Source organism: Vulpes lagopus, chromosome 21 (genome assembly GCF_018345385.1).
Source record: "Vulpes lagopus strain Blue_001 chromosome 21, ASM1834538v1, whole genome shotgun sequence".
Taxonomy (NCBI): Eukaryota; Metazoa; Chordata; class Mammalia; order Carnivora; family Canidae; genus Vulpes; species Vulpes lagopus.
Genome location: NC_054844.1, coordinates 671,459 through 685,739, shown reverse-complemented (window position 1 = coordinate 685,739; position 14,281 = coordinate 671,459). Strand labels below are relative to the sequence as shown.

Below are 14,281 nucleotides of genomic sequence, written 5' to 3'. Positions count from 1 at the left end.
TCCTCTGCCTGTGTCTCTGCCTCTCTCTCTCTCTCTGTGCGACTATCATAAATAAAAAAATAAAATAAAATAAAATAAAATAAAATAAAATAGGAGTAGTATGGCCTGTGGACCCAGATCTAGTTGGTTATGAATTCCTGCATTGCTGGTTGCCAGCTATGTAGATTTGGGATAGCTTCTTAGCTTTTCTTTTCTTTTTTTTATTTATTCATGAGAGACACAGAGAGAGAGGCAGAGACATAGGCAGAGAGAGAAGCAGGCTCCATGCAGGGAGCCCGATGTGGAACTCGATCCCGGGACTCCAGGATCATGCCCTGGGCCAAAGGCAGGCACTCAACCACTGAGCCACCTAGGCGTCCCAAACTCTTAGCTTTTCTGAGCTTCAATTTCCTAATGTGTAAAATGATAGTATGTGATATAAAGTATAAATATATAAAAATATAAAACTGAACAGTAGGCCACCAATAAGTGGTAGCTATCCTCCATATTAAATAAATATTCATAGGCTGAAGAGATCACAGACCCAAGTCAGAGCAGAAAATGCCTTTGGAATGGATTTTAAAATCCTATAAAAGCAAGACTCCTCCCCCTTTTATCATATATGTTAATAGTTTGCCCACAAAAGTGAGGGGTAAGTTTTATTAAATCTGATATTCAGGCTATTGATGCTTTCATATGCTACTTAGCACTAAGTATTTGTTTTTAAGACATGAAACCAAGTCTTACACATAGTACCCAAAATCCTTCAATAAATTAGTGAGTGTTGTTGTCATCACTCAGTGGTTTTTTAGTTTTGGGTGTGACTAGAACTTAGTTGGAAATAATCAGAAAAGCTTATTTCTGCCCTCCAGGATTTTATGTCATAAGACTCCAAGTTAAACATAGAGCTCCGTTTACTGGCCTTATTTTAGCCCAACTCCTTAGATCCTCGGTTTAAGAGGTCTTTCAGTGACATGTTTCTTTAAGTTTTAAGTGTTTTAAATTTTTTGCCTTTTAAGAAAGTTAAAATTGTGCTTTTAATAAAGATCATTTTTGTTAACTATTTAATCTTTTTTAATAACCCAAGTGTGTGTTTAATCTGCAACATGGAAATCCTATTGGATAAGTTTCAAATACTTTAAGTTTATTTTAAAAGCGTTATTTTCATTATTGTTATGTTATTAACTGCTTTCCCAAGCTGATAGCATGCCTCTCAGCCTATAGGGAGTGCTTGAAGTAAATGCATACCAAATGTTAAAAGCCACATCTCATACAAATCAATATACTGAATATTCTTTGGTACTTTAGCAAAAAAGTTCAACACAGAATAGTTACTGTATTTTTATTCATCTGGAAATTTAGAATTTTCCTTCTTTGTGACCCAGACTCTTAAAAAAATCTCTACAGGCCAGTGACATATCAGGCATATCGGGAATGTACTCTGGAGACCACAGTTCATGCCAGCGGCTGGAATAAGGTATTAACCAAATTATCTTTTCTCTTACAAGATTTTAGTGTGTTGATTAAAGCGCAGGAGAAATTGCTAACATCATATAAGAAAAAACTACTAGAGCTCATTATTTAATGCATAACTCCAATTGTGTTAAGTGGATGTTTTTTTATTAAAGTGGTTTTTTTTTTTTTTTTTTTTTTTTTTTTTTTTTAATTTTATTTATTTATGATAGGCACACAGTGAGAGAGAGAGAAGCAGAGACATAGGCAGAGGGAGAAGCAGGCTCCATGCACCGGGAGCCCGATGTGGGATTCGATCCCGGGTCTCCAGGATCGCGCCCCGGGCCAAAGACAGGCGCCAAACCGCTGCGCCACCCAGGGATCCCTAAAGTGGTTTTTTGATTAATGATGTGAGATTATGGGTGGCCCAGAAATATGTGTCCCATAGGATGCCATTCTTCCTTCCTTTTCTGTTCTGAATTCTCCATCATTTCTTCACTTCTCTGTATTAGACGTGACATTTACCTCCAAATGATTGTTTGCTACCCTGTGTGTATGTCTTGGGGTGAAAAAGAATAAGAGCTTCATTTGGGAGACTGCTTCTTCTGTTTTTTTTCTCTCTCTCTCTCTCTTTTTTTTTTTTTTGTTGTTGTTCTGGTTCTCTTAATTGAGTGAATACCATTTGTGTTTTATAGTTTACAAGGTATCTCATGTCACATCTCATTGGATCATTACAACCATCCTTTGCAGAAGACAGAATGGATTTTATAGCTTTTGTTTTGTTATTTAGTTAGATCAAGTGAGAAAAAAGTTAAGTCAATTGTCCTGGACACCTTGACTAGGAAATGTTGGAACCAACACTAGAGCTGAGAACTCAGGTCTTCTGATTCCAGCTTTAGTTTTTTTTCCACTGTATCATACTGTTTATCCATGATCTCAGACTGTATTATCCATTTATCAACTTGAAAAGGCAGAAAGTGTAAGGGAATGCAGTACAGGAAGGCTCAGCTCAATTTGAGGAAGAAGTGTGGCTCTTAGTGATCTTGTGCTAGGGATGAGAAAATTCAGTAGAATTATTATTTTTTTAAAAGATTTTATTTACTTATTTGATGCACAGAGAAAAGGTGAGCACAGCCCGTAGAGGCAGAGGGAGAAGCAGACTCCCTGCGAGAGCACAGCCTGTAGAGGCAAAGGAAGAAGCAGACTCCCTGTGAGCAAGGAGTCTGACGTGGGGCTCCATCCCAGGATCCTGGGATCATGACCTGAACTGAAGACAGACGCTTAACTGACTGAGCCACCCAGGCACCCCAGAATTATTTTTATAAATAGGCACCTCTGCTCTAAATTTAAGTTTTAATTTTATCCAACAATTCCATACATCACTCAGTACTCATCATGACAAGTACACTCCTTAATCCCCATCACCTATTTAACCCATCCCACCACCCCTTGACTTCTACTTAGAATTCTGTTAATAGTATGAGACAGACCATGTGACTTTACGTACCTAATTGACATATATTGTTTTTAATCACTATATAATACAGGCTTTGGAAGCATTATAGCTTAATAATAAGCATCATAGGCTTTGTAGTTGCACTTGTTTCAAATATCAGCTTTGCCACAGACTAGAATCATATCTTTGGACAGTTTGTTAAGCTCTCTGAATCTTAATTTTTTTTTTAAGTTTTGTTTATTTAAATAATCTCTACACCCAACATGGGGTTCTAACTCCTGACCCTGAGATCAAAAGTTGCACAACCTTCCAACTGAGCCAGCCAGGTGACCCTCTAAATCTTCATTTTCACATATGTGAAATGGATCTAATAATTCTAACTTCATATATTTAACTAGATTTAAATGACATAATATAGGTTAAATGCTTATTTAGCACATTGTGTGGCACCATAGTAAGCACTCAGTAAACAGTGGCTATTACATTAGATTTAACAGATGAGAACTTGTTCCAAAATAGTCACTATTCTATATATTGACAAATTGAATTTAAATAAAATATTTAAGTAAGAAAAAGAATAAGCTGCTGCCTTAAACTACATTTTCGTTTCATTTAAATAAATCTAATTCTTTAGACAGGTAAAAATAAAACAAAGTAGTCACCGTTATGGGGTTTTACTGTGTTATTTAGCTGCAAATAAGTTATTTAAAAAGTTTGTTTCGGGACGCCTGGGTGGCTCAGCAGTTGAGCCTGCCTCGGCCTAGGATGTGATCCTGGAGTCCCGGGATCGAGTCCCCACGGGGCTCCCTGCATGGATCCTGCTTCTCCCTCTGCCTATGTCTCTGCCTCTCTCTGTGCGTCTCTCATGAATAAATAAATAAAATCTTTAAAAAAATAAAATAGGATCCCTGGGTGGTGCAGTGATTTAGCGCCTGCCTTTGGCCCAGGGCGCGATCCTGGAGATCCGGGATCGAATCCCACGTCGGGCTCCCGGTGCATGGAGCCTGCTTCTCCCTTTGCCTGTGTCTCTGCCTCTCTCTCTCTCTCTCTCACTGTGTGCCTATCATAAATAAATAAAAAATTAAAAAAAAAAGAAAAGAAAAAAAATAAAATAGTTTGTTTCATTTCCTTTCTTGGAATAAAAAAAAAACACCCTTATTTAGATATTGAAATATATTTATTTTATAAATAAAAATGAGCTTGGTTATGATGTATTTCTTAGGATATCAAACAACACATGTTTAGTTACCTAATATTACTAACCTTCTTCCCTTATTTTATGTATGTTCTCCTCCCCACGATCCTAGGGTCATCCTAAAGGAAAAATATCTGAATAAACCCCAGATTTCATTATCTTTCTTCACTCATCTGATTTTTCCATTCTTTGTTTCATTTTAGTCCCTTATCTGAACCAAGGGCCAAGGCTGTGGCTTGAATAAATACCTCACATAAATGCGGCATGCCATTCAGAATATTACTTGCTCTGCTGAATCCAATATTCCTCTTACTAAGTTCTCTAGGGCTGAAAAGAATATGACTGTCTGGTAGGTAAATAAGGCTCTAATGAAACACGCATCCGAGAGAAGAGGAAAAAAAAAATGTCCACAGAGCATGCCACATTAGGGATAAACTGAGTATCAGTTTATCTGTATAGGGATTCTGAAAGTGTCTTAGTAGAATACTCTTTTTAAAAAAATATTTTATTTACTTATTCATGAGAGATACACGGAGAGAGGCAGAGACATAGGCAGAAGGAGAAGCAGGCTCCCTTCAGGGAGCCTGACTCGATCCCAGGACTCCAGGATCACAACCTGAGCCAAAAGCAGACACTCAACCACTGTGCCACCCAGGTGCCCCTAGAATACTCAAATCAAATCAAATAAAAAGAACTGGGGGGAAAAAAGCTAGTCACAAACATTAATAGTATGATCCTTTAAAAAGAGAAGTCCAAAAAAGAAGTCCATGTCTAAATGTAGGAATGTATATACCTAGAAAAATAATTTAAATATGTACCAAAATTTCCTACTTTCTGGATTTTATTGACTGCATCACTGCAGTCATATTCCTCTGTATCTATATTTTCTTTCCATTGGTAGGTAGATCTAGAACCCTAATCATATTCAAGTTTGATCTTTTTGGCAAGAATACTTAATTGGTAATGTTCCATATTTCTTGTTGCATAGCACTGGGTGATAAATAATGCCTGGTTGTGTCTTAAATTTTATTTTGAAGTAAATAATGCTCAAACATTCAAACCTAATCAATCAATACAGATAAAATTTGTGGGATATGACATTTACTACAATTGTTAAGTTATAAAACAGTTACTAAATAGTAAAGTGATAGATCAAAATATGTATTTTATCATCATAGATATCTATTCTACTGGAGAAGAGATCCTCGGAGCTATAAGTTAATATTCTTTATTTTTGTACCAAGCAAGTTCATACATTCTTTAATAATAGGATAATAGTGCTAAGTCTAACTTAGTGGAAGAAGGTGCCACATAGTAAATATGGGGAGACAATGAATGGAGGTATTCCTTTTTGAATACTCACTCAAAATTACTTAGCATTCCTTTACAAAAGTTGTGGGAGAGAAAAGTAATTTATATGTGTTGTGGGGATTACTATTATCCAGTAAGGAAATGACTTACAGGGAGGAATTCAAAGAATAAGACTAGTTGCTTTTTAGTCTTAGGAGTATGAATAGTGAGGACCTTCTAGGAATGAATGCTTGGGGATCCAGTTTTTTGTTTTGTTTTTTTAAAGCATCTTTTTTTTTTTTTTTTTTTTTCTAGTACTGGCGGGGGAGAGTACAAAAAAATATCTGGTGTAAGGTGATAAATTCTTGTGGATAGTACACTGCCAAATTGATAGAATCAGTTTTAGAAATAACTTACAAAGTTTCATGTGTGATCACAAATATTAGAGGGCAAAGGGTTTAACTATATAGACAGTCTAAATTATACTTAAAAGATAGTGGGCTTGGATGTCATCATAGAGGTCCCTGAAGATAAATGTCAAATAAGTAAAAGATACAGAACACATATCACCAAGAATATTACAATTAGAATTTGTTAGTTCTGTAAAATGAAATTTCTGCACTCTGGTTACTACATTTCAAGAAAGATAACAATTGAGATGGAGAAGATCTGGGAAGGGGTAACTTACATGATCAAAGCAGTAAAGGAATTGCCATATGAGGAACAGGGTAAAAGATTAGTAAATTTCAGCCTAAGAAAATAGTGAATGAGATGGAATATGATTAAAGACTCTAAGACAGTAGTGAAAGAGGATTACAGATTTATCTCTAGATGATATAGTAAAACTATGGCATCTACTTTTTTTTTTTTTTTTTTTAGATTTTATTTATGTATTTATGACAGACACAAAGAGAGGCCCAGGGAGAAGCAGGCTCCCCACGGGGAAGCTGATGTGGGACTCAATATCAGAACACTGGGATCACTTGCCTTGAGTGCAAGACTGGGCATCTACTTTTTGATACATGAAGGAGATAAATTTGGAACAAATAAAAATAAGTATTATTTTAGATAGCAAGTAAAAAACTGTTTGCAACTCATTTCCCTAAGAGGTAATAGAGCTAAACATGAATATTTTAAAATATTGCATATTAGTAAATTAATATGGGAAACTAGAATGTTTTGAAATTAAGCCTTTGAAATTACTGTGATATGAGTCAGTGGGACTGACCAACAAGCTGTACCTTACTCTCCTGCTAGGAAAGAATACTGAGGGTAGATGAACAATATGTTTTGGGGGTAGGGTTTTTTGTTTTTGATTTTTTGGTTTTTAATAGTATGACAGGTTTTCTAATTATGAAGAAAGCCTAATATATTCTCTATAGGCCTAGACCCCTCTGTTAGTGTTGAGAACGTTTTTTTGTTTGTTTTTTTGTTTGTTTGTTTTTGAGAACGTTTTTAAATATATTTTGGACTGGAGTTCTTTTATAATATCAAAAATGGAAGATACGTGTTTGTTGCATTCTTTCTTTCAGACTTTAATACAGATTCCCTAAGGACTGCTTTTACTTACAAGCCAATAATATTAGTAAGACTCTAAACTCATTATCTTTTTTGTTTGTTCTCTCCTGCACAAATATTTTGTAATCCTTCAGTTATTACCTTGGCAGTAACAAGGAATTGGAATTGGAATTGGTTTCATTTCCTTTTCCAGGCATGTGGAGACCTCTTGATGTTTTAGACTAAAGAGATTGCATGCAGATGGTTAGTTGAAAATGCTTAGTTCTTTTCAATGTGCAGTTGTTTCTGGAAGGCAAAGGACTCTCAGGTGTCCCTGTCATAAATTTTGACAGTTTTTAATTATTGAGCCACAAGGTTATTAAGAATGATAATAATACCTCCTTGGGTTTTGTTTTGTTTTTATATTTTATTTATTTATTTACTTATTTGAGGGAAAGATAGAGCACAAGCAGGGGGAGGAGCAGACTCCCTGCTGAGCAGGAAGCCCGACCTGGGGCTGGATCCCAGGACCCTGAGATCATGACCAGAGATGAAGGCAGATGCTTAACCGACTGAGCCACCCAGGCGCCACCACCACCACCCCCCACCCCCATTTAGGTTTTGGTGACTTTTATAAGATAAAAGATATAAAAAAAAGATATAAAAGTTTTTTTTTTTTAGATATAAAAGTTTTATAAGATAAAAGCTGATAATTTTGAAAGTTCTTCTTTTCTTTCTTTTTTTTTTTTTAAAGATTTTATATATTTTCATGAGCCACACACACAGAGAGAGAGAGAGAGAGAGACATAGGCAGAGGGAGAAGCAGACTCCCTTCTGGGAGCCCGATGCAGGACTCGATCCTAGGACCCTGGCATCAAAACCTGAGCCAAAGGCAGATGCTCAACTACTGAACCACCCAGGTGTCCCTGAAAGTCCTTATTTTCAAATAGATAGTAAAAGCACATGATGCAAAATGCAGTAAGTACAAAAAAGTATACATTGAAAATTTTTTCCCACCCAATTGCCAATTACTTTGTTCTCTTCTTAGGCTACCGCTATTACCAGTTTCTTGTATATTTTTCCAGAGATACTATATGAGTATACAAATGTGTGTGTGTATGTGTATGTGTATTTTAAACACAAATACTACCATTATTATATACACGGTCCTGTCACTTTCCTCACTGAAAATAAGTCTTGGTGATTGGGCAGTAAACAATCTAATTCTTTTTAACAACTACATGATATTTTGCCAAAATTTGTTTAACCAGTCCCTGGTGAGTTGTTTCTAGTCTTTCCCTGTTATAAATAACACTTCAAAAAAAAAAAAAAAAACCTTCAGTGAATTTTCTATACATCTTTCATATACACAAGCCAATTATTTTCATAAAATAATTATTTCTCCCACCCTATGATATAAAATCTACATATATTATTCACAGACATTATAGTTAAGGGTCAGTATTTTATTCCTTTATTATAATAAAAATGAGATTCCATAATGTTGCATCCAAGTCATAATTTTCTAGTAGTTGAACATGTAAAATGAATAATAAGAATTGCAGTTTGTTTTTTACTCTCTCATCTTTGCATTGAAGATTTTGGTGCCTCTGGTTTTGCTACAACAAATGCTTCTGGAGTTGACAAGACGTGGTCAAGAGCCTCTGAGTGCATTGCTACAGTTTGGTGTAACATATCTGGAGGACTATGCAGCAGAGTACATCATTCAACAAGGTGGCTGGGTATGAGCTGTTATGTATTTTTTTTTCTTTAAAAAAAGGTTAAGCTTCTCATTGTGGTTGTTTTTAGCAACATAGGTTTAATATGAATATTATTTAATATTATCTAACATTGATTGCATGATCAGTGGCAAGACTATTCATATGGTTTCACTATTAAGATTTTACTTACAGCAAATTGATAGGTGTTTTTAAGTAGTTCTAATTATGAAATATTTTGTACTAACAAAAAATATTTAAATAATTAAAGGATAAGGAATAATAAAATGAATGCCTATATATTTGCCATTCCAGTCAAAGAAAAGAACAGAGCCAATACTTTTGAATCTTTTCATATGCCCTTCCTACATTTCAGCATGGTCTTACATACTTCACAAGTATAACTCCTGTTTTGGGTTTTGGGTTTTTATTATAGTTTAATCATACATATATATGTATCTCAAGACAATACATTATTTTATATGTTTTGAGCTCTATGTGAATAATATACTGTGTGTATTCTTCTAAACTTTTTTTTTTTTTTCACTCAATGTTGTTTATTCTTGAGACTCTCCTTGGTCATTGTTTCTCAAATTTTTTTTTATATCACTCCCTTAGGAATCCTGTTTATTTATTTTTTAGGATCCTTTTTAGACATTTTTATCCTAATCATCTCCTTCCTCCCCCATGAAATTTTAATACTGCAGATAGAAGTCTTTTTATGTACGTACTGGTGCTGTTTGAAGGGTGGGCCACAAGTGATTGTAAGATTTCCCCCATCTCACCAAACTATTTCCCTCTCAAAATGATCGGCATTGAGAATACATGATCTGGGTTGATGTATTGGTTGGTGTTTGGTATTCAATTGTGTAGATATGTAACAACTTATTTCTCTATAATCATATCAGTAGACATTTTCACCTTTTTGCTCTTATAGACATTGCTGTTCTTTGGTGATATACTTGGGAGTAGAACTTCTGAGTCCAAGTATATAGATGTGTTCAGTTCACAAGATAATGCCAAGGTGTTTTCCAAAGTGGTCTTCCAACTTATACTCTGTCAGCAGCATATAAAAATATAAAAATTTTGGGGGATGCCTGGGTGGCTCAGTCCATTAAATGTCTGCCTTCAGCTCAGGTTATGGTCCTAGGGTCCTAGGATCGAGCCCTACATCAAGTTCCCTGCTCAGCAGGAGCCTGTTTTTCCCTCTGCCTCTGCCTCTGCTCATGCGCTCTCTCTCTCTCACTCACTCTGTCTCTCAAATAAATAAAATATTTAAAAATAAATAATAAAAATAGAAATTTTTGTTGTTCTTCATCTTCTCTAATACTTAATATTGTCAGACTTCTTAATTTTTAAAATCATTTATGAAAATAAGATTACTTTTTTTTTTAAGATTTTATTTATTTATTCATGAGAGACACAGAGAGAGGCAGAGACACAGGCAGAGGGAGAAGCAGGCTCCATGCAGGGAGCCCGATGTGGGACTCAATCCCGGGTCTCCAGGATCACACCCTGGGCCAAAGACAGGTACTAAACCACTGAGCCACCCAGGGATCCCAAAATAAGATTACTTTGTAATAGGCTTAGATTTATAAAAATGTTTTAAAGTTATAATGACTTTTATCACTTAGCCCCAACAGTTACTGACTCATTGCCAGTTATGCTTTATTCACACCCTAGTAATGTCTCTTTTTAATATTATTTTGAAGCAAAATTCAGGTATCATATAATTTTTTGTATAAAAATTTCAGTATAGGGGTGCCCAGGTGGCTCAGTTGGTTGGGGATCTGCCCTCAGCTCGGGTCATGATCCCAGGGTCCTGAGATCGAGCCCCTCATTGGGCTCCGTGCTCAGCAGAGGCTCCTTCTCCCTTTCCCTCTGCCCCACCCTGCTCGTGCTCTCTCTCGCTATTTATTTATTTATTTATTTATTTTAAGATTTTAAGATTTTATTTATTTATTCATGAGAGACAGAGAGAGAGGCAGAGAGAGAAGCAGAGATATAGGCAGAGGGAGAAGCAGGCTCCATGCAAGGAGACCAATGGGGGACTAGATCCCAGGATCACACCCTGAGCCGAAGGCAGACACTCAACTGCTGAGCCACCCAGGCGTCCCTCTCTCGCTATTTCTCTCTCTCTCTCTCTCAAATACATAAATAAAATATTTAAAAAATATTTCAGTAGGTAGGGAAGGTAAATGGAGGGATGAGCAAAATAGGTAAAGAAGATTAAGAATAAATTTATGAACACTGAGTACCATATAAAATTGAGTCGCTATATTGTACACCTTAAACTAATGTAACATTATACTGGAATTAAACCTAATATAACATTAAATATACTGGAATTGGGATCCCTGGGTGGCGCGGCGGTTTGGCGCCTGCCTTTGGCCCAGGGCGCGATCCTGGAGACCCGGGATCGAGTCCTACATCGGGCTCCCGGTGCATGGAGCCTGCTTCTCCCTCTGCCTGTGTCTCTGCCTCTCTCTCTCTCTCTCTCTGTGACTATCATAAATAAATTTAAAAAAAAAAAATATATATATATACTGGAATTTAAAAAAAAAAATTCAGGGGAATCCCTGGGTGGCTCAGTGGTTTAGCACCTGCCTTCGGACCAGAGCGTGATTCTGGAATCCCAGCATCGAGTCCCATGTCGGGCTCCCTGCATGGAGCCTGTTTCTCCCTCTGCCTGTGTCTCTGCCTCTCTCTCTCTCTCTCTGTGTCTCTCATGAATAAATAAATAAAAATCTTAAAAAAAATAAAAAATAAAATAAAAATTCAGGAGTGTCTGAGTGGCTCAGTTGCTTGAGCATCTGACTCCTTTTTTTTTTTTTTTTTTTGAGCATCTGACTCTTGATCTTGGCCTGGGTGTTGTTGATCTCAGGGTTAGGGGTCCAGGCCCCTCATCAGCCTCTACACTGGCATGGAGCCTACTTAAAAGTAAAAAAAAAAAAAAATTTTTTTTCAGTATGTATCACTTAAAAATAAAGGTTTTCTTTATTTTTATTTTTTTAATTCTTATTTTTACTTTTTTTTTTAAGATTTTATTTATTTATTCATGAGAATATACAGAAAGGAGAGAGAGAGGCAGAGACACAGGCAGAGGGAGAAGCAGGCTCCATGCACCGGGAGCCCGATGTGGGACTCGATCCCGGGTCTCCAGGATCATGCTCTGGGCCAAAGGCGGTGCTAAACTGCTGAGCCACCCAGGCTGCCCAGTTTTCTTTATTTTTAATCACACTACCATTATTACATCAAAAAAATTAAAAATTATTTCATATCCTTAGATATCCTGTTAGCATTCAGATTTCTAAGTGTCTCAAAAATATCCTCTCTTTTGGATATGAGGGTGATCTGGCTATGACAGCTGTCACCCCACTGATTGCCAGGTTTGATTTGACTGATCTGGCTGGCCTAGCAGGTATCCTTTCTCCTTCAGCACTCCATGTGCATTCTTCTTGAGGACAACTTTGGTCAAAGAGGACAACCTTCCCTGATAGAGGAAGACTGTTCTTCCATCCACGGTATAGGAGTAGTTTTACTTCCGTGCTACAACCTCAAAACAGGCTCTGTTGGTCCATTTATAGATGAACATAGGGTAGTCAAGCTTCTAAGACTCCAGACAGATCCAGATGAGGTGCTGCTTGTGGCAATCTGCCTTTCTTTCTTCTTTTTCTTTTTTTTTTTTTTTAAGATTTATTTATTTATTTGAGAGACAGAGCATGAGCTGAGGGGAAGGGCAGAGGGAGAAGCAGACTCCACTGAGCAGAGAGCCTGACTCAGGGCTGGATCCCAGGACTACCTGAGCCAAAGGCAGATGCTTAACCAACCCAGGTGCTCCCAGACTGCCTTTCTTTAAAAACAAAAACAAACAAACAAACAAACAAACAAAAAAAAACCTCTCTTTTAATCTTTTTTTTCTCTCTCTTTTAATCTTTACAATGTATGAAGTTGTATCTCCCTTTTAACTTTGGTTATTATTTCTTCATTTCTTTCTAGTTTTTGGCTTAAAATAGTTTTTTATAGCCTGGCATATTTGTGTGTTCATGTGTCCTTTGTTTTTGTTTTTGTATTTTTAAGTAAGCTCTAGCCCCAATGTGGGCCTGAGCTTATGACCCCAACATCAAGAGTTGTATGCTCTACTGAGTTAGCAAAGTGCTCCTCTTTTCTTTTTTTTAATAACTATAAATTCAAACTTAGGGAAGCTTTCCTTTGTCTTGAAAAACAAAACAAAATAACAGAGCCTTTATATCATTTGCTAATCTGATTTCATTTTTTTTAACTTTATTTTATTTATTTATTATCCTTTTTTTTTTTAGAGACTGAGAGGGAGAGCAGGTAAGGGGCAGGGAGAGAGGGAGAGAGAGAATCCCAAGCAGGCTCTTCTACGCCCAGCATAAAGCCCCCAAGCCCCCATGGGGCTTGAACTGAAATCAAGAGTTGAAGACTTTTTTTTTTTTTATTTATTCATGAGAGAAACACAGAAAGAGGCAGAGACATAGGTAGAGGGAGAAGCAGGCTCCCTGTCAGGGAGCCCGAATTGGGACTTGATCCCAGGACCCTAGGATCATGCTCTGAGTCAAAGGCAGATGCTCAACCACTGAGCCACCCAGGCATCCCAAGAGTTGGATGCTTAACTGAATGAGCCACCCAGGTGCCCCTTGTTCTTTTTGTTTATGTTCCTTTTGTTTTTAAGATTTATTTATTTATTAGAGAGAGAGTGAGCATGCACGTGCACGGCAGGAGGGGTAAAGGGAAAGGGAGAGATTCACAAGCTGACTCTGTGCTGAGCTCAGAGTCCGATGCAGGGCTGGATCCCATGATGTGGAGATTATGGCCTGAACTGAAATCAAGAGTCAGATGCCTTACCAACTGAGCCACCCAGATGCTCCCTGATTTTGTTTTAAGAAAGATATGGTATTATATTGCAAAAGTAAGATTTATACCATGAATCATGCAGTTCTAAATCTGGTGGCACTAAAAGTAGACAATAGCATTGTTGCCCAAATTATAATCTGTTGATGGTGTTTGGGGGAAAAGAAACTCCCTTTCTACCTGGTTTCCTTTTCCTCATATTCAAGAAATAGAATGGAAACTGAAGTGGAAACCCTGGAGGATGGTTTCAGGCCTGCTGGACCAGTCAGACATGCAGTCTATACTTTCCTTTAAAGCATCAACTTCTTTCTTTTCTTTTCTAACTTCTGACTGAGAGTTATGGTCTGTGCTGCTGTGCATTTCTACATTAAACATATAACCTGCCTATCTTTTTATGGGGTAGGACTGTCACACTAAGGACTTCCCCTTGAACTTCTCTGTCCTGATTCATGTTGTGCATTCAAAAGAATCTCCTCCATGTCTCCACTGTAGATGGAGGGTGAGGAGGTACATGAATCAGCCCCCCATTTTCCTCATTGTCATTTTCATTGCCACTGTTGCTATTCATGGTAGCTCCACCCAGGAATCTTCCTCACCTGCATGGTGCTTTATAACAAAGGAAGAATTAAAATACAGGGAATGTAATTCATTCCCTTCTCGATTTTCAGTTTTATTATAATATAGTACATCTTAAGTTTGTTGGTTATTATATTTTGTTACAGAGAATCTGTTTTATTCAACTGAAATGTATGTGCTAAAGAGAAGAACTATAGAATATAGAAGAACTATAGGAATAATTAGCTTGTTAATATTTTTAAG

General features: G+C 36.8%; 1 protein-coding gene across 5 annotated transcripts in view; it reads left to right on the top strand.

Moving 5' to 3' along the window:
* BCL2L13 (BCL2 like 13) overlaps positions 1-14,281 on the top strand; it is a 91,185-nt gene that overhangs the window by 41,665 nt on the left and 35,239 nt on the right. For 4 of the 5 annotated variants that reach the window (XM_041736947.1, XM_041736946.1, XM_041736949.1 and 1 more), the window contains 2 exons: positions 1,387-1,456; positions 8,468-8,611. In XM_041736947.1, coding sequence (XP_041592881.1) covers positions 1,387-1,456; positions 8,468-8,611 — 214 coding nt within the window. Of the gene's footprint in view, positions 1-1,386; positions 1,457-8,467; positions 8,612-14,281 lie in introns of those variants that run through there. The other variant, XM_041736948.1, reaches the window with a different exon arrangement.